The sequence below is a fragment of the Taurulus bubalis genome (assembly GCF_910589615.1).
Source record: "Taurulus bubalis genome assembly, chromosome: 3".
NCBI classification, from domain to species: domain Eukaryota; kingdom Metazoa; phylum Chordata; class Actinopteri; order Perciformes; family Cottidae; genus Taurulus; species Taurulus bubalis.
The window spans coordinates 42,534,331-42,547,521 of record NC_136591.1 but is presented as its reverse complement, the minus strand read 5'-3'; the positions used below and the strand labels follow the sequence as shown (position 1 = coordinate 42,547,521).

Here is a 13,191-nt window from a genome sequence, read left to right as displayed (position 1 = left end):
TCGCAAAAACAAAACAAAAAACTTGGCCTAATAAGAAATCGTTAGCTGATTTTTGGGGTTCTTCTTTTCAAGGCCAATCTCTCGGTTCGATCCATGGTGGAGGCGGAGCTAAAGGCGGGCGAGGTCAACTTCTCGCGGCGTACGGACTCGGGCTGCCGGACGCTGCTGCGGCTGCATCGATCTCTGCTGTGGTTGAAGCTCCTGTTGGAGGGTTTGGCTGAAGGACCGGACGCCGACGGACAATACAAAACACCTGGAGAACTGAGCAGGTAGAACCTTGTGCTAACAGGCTAACGCTAACAGGCTGAGGCTAACAGGTCATGACATCAGGTTAAAAGGCTAAAGCTACAAGTTAATGACATCATGCTAACAGACGGAGGCTAAAGCTAACAGGCTGAGGCTAAGGATAATGCTAACGCTAACAGGTCATGACGTCATGCTAACATACAGAGGCAAAAGCTACCAGGTCATGACATCATGCTAACAGACGGAGGCTAAAGCTACCAGGTCATGACCTGATGCTAGCAGACAGAGGCTAAAGCTAACAAGTCATGGTGTCATGCTAACAGACGGCAGCTAAAACTACCAGGCCATGACATCATGCTAACGTGTTTGACATCATGCTACCAGGTCATGACATCATGCTAACGTGTTTGACATCATGCTAACGTGTTTGACATCATGCTACCAGGTCATGACATCATGCTACCAGGTCATGACATCATGCTAACGTGTTTGACATCATGCTAACGTGTTTGACATCATGCTCCCTCAGGGCCGCCTACATGGTGGCGTTGGCCCCCCACCACCCTTGGGTGCTCCGTCAGGCTGCAGAGTTCGTCTTCCTCGCCCTCCCGGACCGACGCTACTTCCTGCAGCTGGTCTGCGTGCGGAGCCAGCGGGAGGCCACGCCCGTCCTGCGCACCATCATCCACGCGCTCGCACTCGTTCACGCGCAAACGCAGCGAATCCTCTCCGAACACGACATGCTGGAGCTTCCCTGAACGCAGCACGGCAACGTTCTGAACATTTTTACTGTTGGATTTATTGTTCGGTAGATTTGGTTCTTGAATTGATATACAATTCTAAAATAAAGGTTTAAAAAGTCCAAGTGATGGAGGAAGTATTCAGATCCGTTACTACAATAAGTGAGTACTAATACCACAAAAATATTCAATCTGGAGCCGACAGATGTTTTTACATGATTATCAAAAATAGTTTCGATGACATGAATCTTCATTTGTAAAGTAAATAAAGCTGTCAGATGAATCAGAAAGTAGCATGAAAATAAAACACTCCAAGTACCTCAAACTCAAAGTAAATGTACTTTGTATCATAAACGTGAGAATTGTTTTTAGAGAGAATGAAGTTTATTTTGATCCGCTGCAGAAGTAAAGACGTAAAACAGGATGTTTGTGGTTAATAGTTGAATAATATCCTTTAAGGAAAACATGCACTTCTAAAAAAGGCACCAAATGCTGCATTCAGGGCCACGTGGGATTTTAACGTGTTCTGATGTCACAATCATCAAGGAAGCACTTTCATAGAAATCAATTAAGAATCAATAGTTTAAAAGGCTAATTACGTCAATTTAAACGACTCAGTTTGAAGAAACATCACATTTCCCACTTGCCCTGAATGCAACATTAAATACACGTCTTCATGAAAACATTAAACATTTTTAACAGGAAGTCACATAAAATGTAAAAAAAACAAACAAATAAAACACTGTACAGTTGATGAAATTCTGTTTGTACCAGTGAGCGTTACATGACCTGCAGACAGTGAACGCACCGCGCAGACAGTGAACGCACCGCGCAGACAATAACAGTTACGACACAAAGCTGCTGAATAATCTGATCGAACAAAACGTGTAAAATCATCGTTTTGTTTAATAAACAAATACAATATTGTCCTATTCAGACCATTATTACTTTCATATTGATCAACTAATCAATACATTTTATTTATTTTTTGTACCTGAATTTAGGTAAAAACAAAACTAATTTATTTTCACTATACTTTTTAATGTTTTTTTGACTGTCGATCGTTATCAGCCGATAATCAATTTTGATATTTCTATTGATTATTTGTAGTTGCTGATGAAGTTCAAACCAGCAAGAGCGCTATGTTAGCATCACCGAAGTTACGTCAGCATCACCGGCGTTAAATTTGAAAGATTTAAATTCAGAGTTTTTGATGGTTTAACTTCAATAGCGGCTAGAAACAAAACAGAAACGATCGGTACCGACTAAAATGGACCATCGTGACGTCCGTCGTTATAGAGATATTTCTAAAAGTGTGTTTCTGATCCGTAGAAGTTCCAGTATGTCGTCTACTCGGATGTTCACGGTGCGTTCAGGGCCGTGTTGAGACGCTTCTCGGTGGGTTCGGGAACAGCCCCCTCCCCGTGGCTCCTCATCATGTGCGTCTTCAGGCAGTGGCTCTGCGTGAAGGCCTTGTCGCAGACGGAGCACTCGTAGGGTCTCTCCCCGTTGTGCGTCCTCATGTGCACCGTCAGGTGCTCCTGCCGCGCACACGGCTTCCCGCACACCGTGCACACGAACAGCTTGATGCCGCGGTGGCTGCGCTCGTGGTTGCTCAGGTGCGTCTTGCGCTTGAAGAAGCGGCCGCACTCCGAGCAGCCGTAGGGCGCCTCGCCCGTGTGCACGCGCATGTGCGCCGTGCGCTCGCCGTTGGACGAGAAGCCCTTGCCGCAGACGGTGCAGGCGAACGGCCGCTCGCCGCTGTGCGTGCGCATGTGCGCCCTCAGCGTGCCGTTGGACACGAAGGTCTTGCAGCACACGTGGCACAGGAACGGCCGCTCGCGCACCGTGTGCGTCTTCTCGTGAGACTTCAGCGCGCACGAGAGCTTGAAGCGCTTCCCGCAGACGCCGCAGCCGTGGCGCCGCTCCCCGGAGTGCGTGGCCTTGTGCCGGGTGAGCGAGCGCAGGTCGAACAGCGACTTCCCGCACACGGCGCAGCGGTACCGGTCCCGGCCGGTGTGCACCTTGGCGTGCGTCCGCAGCTGCGTCCGCAGGCAGAACGCCTTCTGGCAGGCGTCGCACTTGTAGGGTTTCTCCTCCGAGTGCACCCAGCGGTGGTCTCTCAGGGTGGACACGCGTGCGAAGGCCTTGCCGCAGACGTCGCACTTAAACGGCCGGTCACCCGTGTGCAGGGTGGTGTGGACCTTGAGGCCGTTGGCGGTGATGAAGGACTTCCTGCAGTACGAGCAGTCGTAGGTCTTTTTGTACTTTTTTAGATGTCCCTTCAGGGCGTCCGCAGACTCGAAGCGCTCGCCGCACACTCCGCAGGCGCCGCGTGGCTCGTCCGCGTGGCTCCAGGCGTGTTTGATGAGACTGCCGGTTGCTCGATACCAAACGCCGCACACCTGACACGCCTTCTTCCCGTCATCTCCCTCTTTGGCTCCTCGCTTCCTTTTCGTCTTCCTCTTCGACGTCTGCAGCGACTCGGGTTCCCAGTCGTCGTCTCCGTCCAACGCCTCGCCGTCATCCTCGTCTTCGGCGGCTTCCTCCATTTCCACTTCCTGTTGCAGTGCCGCGACGTGTTGAACAGAGCTGTGGAGCCAAAGTGGTAGATTAGTAATCAATATCAGCTCGTCCGGATCGATCGGAAAACACAGTAATACTATTACTTTTAATTAATACCAATTAAAACACGATGTCTGAATTACACTAGCTTTACAAATAGTACATTTAGAAGTAATTCAACTCTATTAAAATTACCTGGAGTCTTGTTCGGCTTCATCGCTCTTCATCGTGGAGCCTTCATCGCTTCTCTGTGAAAGGTGAAGCACCTCCTCTTCTTCATCGCCCGTCTGCAAGGGTTCAAGTTTTCAAAGAAACGGAGGCCGTAAAAAAAAAAAAATCAAGACTTGCTCTGACGTCATGCACAAGTGATCTCACAAGATCAAGGCGGCCGTCGATTTTAGAGCCGCAGTAGCACTCCACGGACTGCGTGGCCCAGTGCATGATGGGAAACGCCTGGCTATCGCCATATCAGAGAGCTGATTGGCTCTTACATCTGACAGCAAACACCACGTGTTGTAGAAAATCCAAACGTGATTTGTAAACTACAAGTAGACAAAAGTTGGGAACTAACAGGAAGTCATTTTTTCGGTGACTTCCTGTGTTTACTTTGAAGGCAGCCTAGAACTGTCCGACTTGACCGCAGATTATTGACGACGCCTCCTGCTGCTGCCGCTGCTCCCGTCTGAATTCCAGGCGCAGCTCTAACGAACGAGCCGCGTCGCTGCGGTTGTTTGTTGGGCTGTTTTGCCCGGCGCGTTTTTGCCAAGGTGTTTTTGAAGCGGCTGCACTTTGAAAAGTCGCGTCTGGTGTGATCGTTGATAGCTTAAACTAGTGATAGCTTAAAGCAGCAAATCCCATTGTGAAAAGCACGCAAAATATATTTTCTCTCTCTCTCACCTGTGTGCTTTTCAGGGGGCGCCCGCACCCCTATTATAACGGTACGGGAAACACTGGTAAAAAGTACACCATGTACCTCTGAGATGTAGTAAGCAGCTGGGCTGCCTACTGAAGTAGAGTACTAGATGTACAAATACCACAGAGAGTACCTTGGGTCTGATGTAGATCAGGGTCTTGTCTCCGGGGGACCTGGTCCTGAAGATCTCTTCGGGGGTCAAGGTCTTCACTAAGAGCCTCTGGAGTCTTCGGCTTCGGTCCGACTTAAAGACGCCAAACGGTTTCTGAGGATCCAGCTGAGGAAACTGGGACCTCAGCAAGTCCAGGAAGTCCTCCTCCCGGAGTCCACGAGGACACCTCACCTCCTGGACCGGGTACTTGTCCAACACTGAAACGAGAGGGGGTGGGGATCAGCGGGGGGAACCGGATCACCTGAGAACCTGAACCCTGAACGCGTCGCTCACCTTTATGAGGCAGCACGTCGACCCGCGAGTCCTCCAGCACGCAGACTCTGAGGACGTGGTGGGTCGGCTCCTCGCCGAGGCGGGGTCGGCCACGCCCCCTCCTCCTGTCAGACGGCACCGAGGGAGACGAAAACCCGGAGGACACGCCGGGGGGTTCGCCACCCGCTTCTTCATTGAAGCTCCTCCTACTTTTGTCAAAGAACCGTCAAGCTATATCTTTATTTTCTGTCATCGCTCAAAATAAAAGATCTGAAAACTAAATGCTTAATTAGAGTTTCATCCCATCCTCGTCACCAATTTGTTGTGGAAATTAATAGTTTCCTTTTGAGTCTCATTTAAAATCTCAAATCCCAAAGAAATCGTTTACGTGAACCTGATTCTGTGGAGTGTTTCTGCATTTCGTTACCCGGTGACGGCTTCGGTCTCATCCGCTGATGTCGTGGCCGATCCGGACGGAGATCTAGGACCAGGTCCCTGGAGACCAGGACCAGGTCCCTGGAGACCAGCACCAGGTCCCTGGAGACCAGCACCAGGTCCCTGGAGACCAGCGAGGTCTTCCGTGCTGCTCTGAGGATCCTCTCCGCTCTGAAAAAGGTTTGTTCAGATTCATTTTTTATTTGTATTAAATTAAACTAATGTAGTTATTTGTATTAAATTTAACGTAGTTAAATGTTATTTCATTTCTTATTTTAGTTTCATGTAAATGATTTAATAAATTACATGTTTTATTTTAATCTAATACATTTTATTTAAATTAAATGGAGATGCAGCTGCTGCCATGTTAGCATAGCTTTGCACGAATTGAACCAAACTCCATTCAGAAAACCAGCATTTTAAAAGTCGTCAGACAGATTACTATTTTAGGACAAAGTGAAATAATTGCTGCCTTATCGATTTGTTTATTGTTAAATTGAATTGATGATATGATGATTTTGACAATTATCCTCAGAAACATGAAAGCAAGCGGCTGCCATGTTAGCATAGCGTAGCACCGATCGAACCAAACTCCATTACAACCCATCTAAGTGCAGCTGAATGGGTTTGTTTGGGGTTCCTGCGTTTCACTGGTACCTTCAGCCGGATGTAGAGGGCAGAGTTTCTCCTCCCGGAGAGCCGGATGCTCCTGCAGATCTGCTCAGGCGTCAGCGCCGCCACCTCCAGAGGCTGAAGCGTCTTCGTCCTGTCCGACGTGAAGACGTCGAAGGGTCTCTGGGCCTCCAGCGGAGGGAAGGTGGACCTCAGCAGGTCCAGGAAGTCCTCCTCCCGGAGTCCCGCAGGACACCTCACCTCCCGGACCGGGTACTTCTGAAAAACTGAAAGCAGGAAGAAAGTATTAAACTATTTTAAGCACGGCTTTAAAATGTTTTCTTAAAAAAGCGTCTTTTGAAACGGACCCGTGTTGGAGAGCACGGCGGTGCGAGAGTCCTCCAGGACGCAGACCCTCAGGACTACAAGGCCCCCGCTGCGAGGCCTGCCGGGCCGCCGCCTGTCAGACCGGTCTCGGGGGGGAACGACCCTGCAGCTGGCGACAGAGCGGAGAGGAGAGCATTGCATGCTGGGATACGCATCATGGCATGAGATAAGCTAACTGGCCTGCTAACGTCATGCTAAGCTAACTAGCATGCTACATGCTGGTGCTGCTGGGATCGGTCACCTGGGGGAGGTTCGATAGTCCGGGTCCTTCAGGTCTTCCCGTCTGGAACTCGTCGCCGCTCGCTCTTCATCGTCACCATCGTCTTCGTCTTCCAACAACAGGAGGCCCAGACTCCCAGTGTCCTCCACAGCTGGACAGTTCAAACCAGTTCAAACCAGAACTCCCAGTTCATCAGTGACACTTCAGCTGGACATTTTAGGTGACGATCAAAGAACTTCTACTGTGACAGAGTACTTTGTATTTGTGGTACTAGTACTTCTACTGTGATAGAGTACTTTGTATTTGTGGTACTAGTACTTCTATTGTGACAGAGTACATTGTATTTGTGGTACTAGTACTTCTACTGTGACAGAGTACATTGTATTTGTGGTACTAGTACTTCTACTGTGACAGAGTACATTGTATTTGTGGTACTAGAACTTCTACTGTGACAGAGTACTTTGTATTTGTGGTACTAGTACTTCTACTGTGACAGAGTACTTTGTATTTGTGGTACTAGTACTTCTACTGTGACAGAGTACATTGTATTTGTGGTACTAGTACTTCTACTGTGACAGAGTACATTGTATTTGTGGTACTAGTACTTCTACTGTGACAGAGTACATTGTATTTGTGGTACTAGTACTTCTGTGACAGAGTACATTTACAGAGTGGTATTGGTACTCTTACAGTATCATAGTATTTATACTGTAAGGTATTTGTACATGTACTGCAGTAAAAGACCGGAATACTTCCTCCATCACTGCTGACTGGACATTATATTATGATGTTGTGTATTTCCTAGTTTTGAAGGTAATACTTCAGTAATATATATTTATATAAAGTATCTCACCTGCCTGCTGCTCCTCTTCCTCCTCCTCTTCCTCACCCAGAACCACCACCTCGTGTCCTTCCTCATCCGGAACCAGAGCTTCGTGTTTCACACCAAAAGAAAAAGAAAGTGAAAAGCCGAACAAAGCCGAACACGAGCGGAAGCACACGAAGGTGAAGCGCCGTGTTAGCATATCGAATAGTGCAAAACGTGCTTAATGCGTGACATGTAATCAACTCTATGGGAGCAGAACGGTGAGTGACGTCATCACGGTTAGTGTGGACGTGGTGTTTTATTTTATTTCAGTCTGCAGCCTCGTCACGAGGCGAACGGACGTTCAATCCGCCGTTTTCTACCCGGAGCTCCACAACCGGCGCAGTGTTTTTGTGCAACCCCGGACCGCATTCAGCCACCGACCTGTCCTCCGCAGCGAGACCCGCGGCTGCAGCAGCAGCTCCAGCTGCTTCTCCTGCCGGTGGATCTCCCGCCTGAAGCCCGCCGCCTCGGCCTCGTAGCCGGACACGGTCCTCTCCACCACCGCGAGGATCTCCCGCGCGGCCGTCGTCAGCTTCTCGGCCACGACGCCTCTCAGGAGCTCGGCCTTGGTCACGTGGTCGCCGCCGCTCTCCGTCCAGTAGAACATCGTGGGTTCTAGTCCGCCACAGCCGCGAGGTCCGGGCACAACAACAACAACAGCGCGACGCGCGGTGTGGTTCCGGGTTGTGCGGCGGTGCGTCTCTGAATGATGTCCGGAGGGAAACAAACACGATGAGTCACAGGATCACAAAGTGTTATAAAGAAGCGAATAAACAGTTAAATCAGGAAATAATCCACAATAACGAGAATTAAAGTATAAAATGTAATTCATTTATTTCATAACATTTAGATAAATGTTAAAGAAATGGATACAAAATGCAAAACTAATATATGTTTTAATATAAATAAAAGAGCTGAATAAAAGAGAAATGTACATTTTGCAATTAATGAATGCAAACATTTACTTTGTATTTGTCTTTGGTATATGTTTCAATATTACATATGGAATTTTCGCATCAAGTAATTTATTTATTATTCATAAACATGATGCCTAAATGCTTGAATACATCTTTCTGCATGCACTCAGCCATCTGATGACTTTCATGTAATTTTTCTATTTTGCCTTCATATAATAACTCAGCTTCTCCCATAAAGCATAAATAAGAGAAATCTGTAGTTTTTCTGTGTTTCCCCCCAAAATAAATGCTTCAAATGTGTGTATATGTATATACACACATTTGAAGCAATTATATATATATATATATATATATATATATATATATATATATATATATATATATATATATATATATATATATATATATATATATATATTTATTATCCTTCATCAGCAGTAGATCCTTTATTGGTGGGGTGCAATACCAGAGACTGGCCAGCAGGTGTCCCCACTGTACCTTTTCACAGAACTCGCACAGCTCTTTCCCCTAAATAGTTTATTACTTCTAAACAACAGCAACAAATATACAAATATGTCTCAGTCTTGATTAAATATGTTGTGATTTAGTGATGCATTTTATAGTTTTCTCTCTGTGTTTATAACTGAGGAACATAATTATCTTTCTCACGGCGTCTGTGAAACACTTTTCTGTCGGATATTTATAACGTTAATATATCTAAAATCAATGAACAGAAAATATGCACAATGCAAAAAATATAACGAGGTAAACATTAAAGGTCATTCATAGTAATTGCTTGAGTTGCGTAACATCATATTTTGGTTTATAATTCGGCAAATAGAGAAATAGTTAAGTGGAGTTATTAAATATTTCACATCCAGTCATGAAGAAATATGAAAAACAAACATGCCTACAAATATAAATTTACTTAAAAAGACAGCCACCCACGAAGACACGCAAACAACTTTTAAAATGCTTGTTTTCTGACTGGAGTTTCAGAGCGGAGAGGCTCCTCAGAGCAGCACTGAAGACCTAGCGGTCTCCAGGGACCTGGTGCTGGTCTCCAGGGACCTGGTCCTGGTCTCCAGGGACCTGGTCCTGGTCTCCAGGGACCTGGTCCTGGTCTCTAGGGACCTGGTCCTAGATCTCCGTCCGGATCGGCCACGACATCAGCGGATGAGACCGAAGCCGTCACCGGGTAACGAAATGCAGAAACACTCCACAGAATCCGGTTCACGTAAACAATTTCTTTGGGATTTGAGATTTTAAATGAGACCCTCAAGGAAACTATTAATTTCCACCACAAATTGGTGACGAGGATGGGATGGGCGCGCATGTCTGGACTCCGTCGGACGGACAGAAGGCCGTAAAATAGATGATTCCTCGCGAGGATAATGAAACCCAGAAACATTCCACAGAATCCGGTTCACGTGAACGGTTTCTTTGGGATTTTAAATGAGAATAAAAATCAATTTAAAGCTTTGTTTTTTGTTCCTTTTTCTGACCGAAGCGTTCGTCACATGTGATCTCTAATTGAAGATTTAGTTTTCAGATTTTTTATTTTGAGCGATGACAGAAAATAAAGATATAGCTTGTCGGTTCTTTGACAAAAGTAGGAGGAGCTTCAATGAAGAAGCGGGTGGCGAACCCCCCGGCGTGTCCTCCGGGTTTTCGTCTCCCTCGGTGCCGTCTGACAGGAGGAGGGGGCGTGGCCGACCCCGCCTCGGCGAGGAGCCGACCCACCACGTCCTCAGAGTCTGCGTGCTGGAGGACTCGCGGGTCGACGTGCTGCCTCATAAAGGTGAGCGACGCGTTCAGGGTTCAGGTTCTCAGGTGATCCGGTTCCCCCCGCTGATCCCCACCCCCTCTCGTTTCAGTGTTGGACAAGTACCCGGTCCAGGAGGTGAGGTGTCCTCGTGGACTCCGGGAGGAGGACTTCCTGGACTTGCTGAGGTCCCAGTTTCCTCAGCTGGATCCTCAGAAACCGTTTGGCGTCTTTAAGTCGGACCGAAGCCGAAGACTCCAGAGGCTCTTAGTGAAGACCTTGACCCCCGAAGAGATCTTCAGGACCAGGTCCCCCGGAGACAAGACCCTGATCTACATCAGACCCAAGGTACTCACTGTGGTATTTGTACATCTAGTACTCTACTTCAGTAGGCAGCCCAGCTGCTTACTACATCTCAGAGGTACATGGTGTACTTTTTACATTTGACTGATCAATCAATACCTTTGCTATTTTTACAGTGTGAATTAGTACTTTTAGTGCAGTAAAGGAGCCAAATACTTCTTCCTCCTCTGACTGATAAAACTCTTAAAGGGACAGTACATCCTAAAGTTATCCAGCAGTAACCGTGAGCTCATGTAGTTTTGGGTGCACTGTCCCTTTTTAAGGCCTCGATTTCCTTAAAAACATGAACCCTTGCAGACAAGAGACGAGGAGGAGGCGGAGCTTCACCTTTCACAGAGAAGCGATGAAGGCTCCACGATGAAGAGTGATGAACCAGACTCAAGGTAATTTTAATAGAGTGCTTTGAATTACTTCTAAAAGTACTACTTATAACGCTAGTTTAATTCAGACATCGTGTTTTAATTGGTATTAATTAAAAGTATTAGTATTACTGTTTCCGGACGAGCTGATATTGATTACTAATCTACCACTTTGGCTCCACAGCTCTGTTCAACACGTTCAGCACTGCAACAGGAAGTGGAAATGGAGGAAGCCGCCGAAGACGAGGATGACGGCGAGGCGTTGGACGGAGACGACGACTGGGAACCCGAGTCGCTGCAGACGTCGAAGAGGAAGACGAAGAGGAAACGAGGAGCCAAAGAGGGAGATGACGGAAAGAAGGCGTGTCAGGTGTGCGGCGTTTGGTATCAAGCAACCGTCAGTCTCATTAAACACGCCTGGAGCCACGCGGCGCCTGTGGCATGTGCGGCGAGCGCTTGGAGTCTGCGGACGCCCTGAAGACGCTCTAAAAAAGTACAAAAAGACCTACGACTGCTCGTACTGCAGGAAGTCCTTCATTAGCGCCGACGGCCTCAAGGTCCACACCACCCTGCACACGGGTGACCGGCCGTTTAAATGCGACGTCTGCGGCAAGGCCTTCCCCCATGGGTCCAGCCTGAGCAACCACCACCGCTTGTTGCACTCGGAGGAGAAACCCTACAAGTGTGACACCTGCCCGAAGGCGTTTGGCTTGCAGAGGCAGCTACGGTCGCATGCCAAGGTGCACACCGGCCGGGACCGGTACCACTGCTCCGTATGCGGGAAGTCGCTGTTCGACCTGCGCTCGCTCACCCGGCACAAGGCCACGCACTCCGGGGAGCGGCGCCACGGCTGCGGCGTCTGCGGGAAGCGCTTCAAGCTCTTATGCTCGCTGAAGTCTCACGAGAAGACGCACACGGTGCGCGAGCGGCCGTTCCTGTGCCACGTGTGCTGCAAGACCTTCGTGTCCAACGGCACGCTGAGGGCGCACATGCGCACGCACAGCGGCGAGCGGCCGTTCGCCTGCACCGTCTGCGGCAAGGGCTTCTCGTCCAACGGCGAGCGCACGGCGCACATGCGCGTGCACACGGGCGAGGCGCCGTACGGCTGCTCGGAGTGCGGCCGCTTCTTCAAGCGCAAGACGCACCTGAGCAACCACGAGCGCAGCCACCGCGGCATCAAGCTGTTCGTGTGCACGGTGTGCGGGAAGCCGTGTGCGCGGCAGGAGCACCTGACGGTGCACATGAGGACGCACAACGGGGAGAGACCCTACGAGTGCTCCGTCTGCGACAAGGTCTTCACGCAGAGCCACTGCCTGAAGACGCACATGAGGAGCCACGGGGAGGGGGCTGTTCCCGAACCCACCGAGAATCTTCTTAACAAGGCCCTGAATGCACCGTGAACCTTTTACGGATCAAAAACCCTACCCTATCTCTAAGACTGAGCCCTACAGAGGAAACTAATTTCAGCCGCTTTTATCCGAGACCTCGTTCTTCGGGTTACGACCCAGAGTTCGTGACCATAGGTGAGGGTTGGAACATAGACTGACCAGTAAATTGAGATCAACGGTCTCGACACCGTCCAGCGTAAAAAGATGAAACGGCTGCTTCTTTATCAAAGGAGTCGTTGTCTGGGACTATTTTCAGCGGCGGATTGATCCACATTCGGTGCTTTACTTCTGTGACTTATACTTTCATGGTTTTATTCGACCGATTAAATCTGAGGTCCAAAATATATAAAGTGATTCAGAGCATTTGTACTGAATTCTGGTCCAAAGTATTTTGTTTAATTGGGAATAGTTTGTAATGTTTCCTGAAGAGAAGTTGTTTACATTTGTGTATTTTTTCTTTTTTTTTCTTTACATACTGGAAGTTGTTTTTGTTTGAATTAAAAACATAGTTTTTTATTCTGAATGTTAATAAAGAAATAATGACGGAATATAAAGTGGCCTGAAGGAGAAAGAGAAACCAAACATCTGGCGCCTTCCATCAGGAAAGCGCCGGTACTTTTGAGGTACTTGTACTTGATTCAACCTGTAAAAGTTCTTATACTACACAGTATGAATCCTGTTACAATAAAAGTACTTATAGTACACAGTAAAACATACTGTCACAGTAAAAGTACTTATACTAGATAGTAAAAATACTGATACAGTAAAAGTACTTCTAAATCAGTAAAAAAATACTCTTAGAATAAAAGTATTTATACTGCACAGTCAAAATACTCTGTTACAGTCGTGGAAGGAAAATGTTTTATAATATTGCGTAATATTAAGTCCTGTGTTGTAGTTTTATATTATGCATAAAATGTCGGTGTGAGACACGTTCAGGGGCGGTACCTGAACTGAATGTTAGAAATAATGTGTCTGTTTGGGAGTTG

At 47.7% G+C, this 13,191-nt stretch overlaps 2 protein-coding genes across 2 annotated transcripts in view; one reads left to right on the top strand and one right to left on the bottom strand.

Moving 5' to 3' along the window:
- Positions 1-1,004, top strand: part of gltpd2a (glycolipid transfer protein domain containing 2a) — a gene marked incomplete at both ends in the record, with an annotated part of 4,052 nt that extends 3,048 nt beyond the window's left edge. The window contains 2 exons of the mRNA XM_079215885.1: positions 73-269; positions 776-1,004. Coding sequence (XP_079072011.1) covers positions 73-269; positions 776-1,004 — 426 coding nt within the window. The remainder of the gene's footprint in view (positions 1-72; positions 270-775) is intronic.
- Positions 1,005-1,376: 372 nt separating this feature from the next.
- On the bottom strand, positions 1,377-8,017 carry LOC306734527 (uncharacterized protein; the record flags this gene model as incomplete). Its single annotated transcript, XM_079215884.1, has 9 exons — positions 1,377-3,578; positions 3,747-3,838; positions 4,598-4,833; positions 4,910-5,094; positions 5,316-5,494; positions 5,981-6,222; positions 6,304-6,431; positions 6,564-6,693; positions 7,792-8,017. 9 exons carry the CDS (start codon positions 8,015-8,017, stop codon positions 2,348-2,350), a joined length of 2,649 nt encoding a protein of 882 aa, XP_079072010.1. The 3' UTR covers positions 1,377-2,347.
- Positions 8,018-13,191: the final 5,174 nt, after the last annotated feature.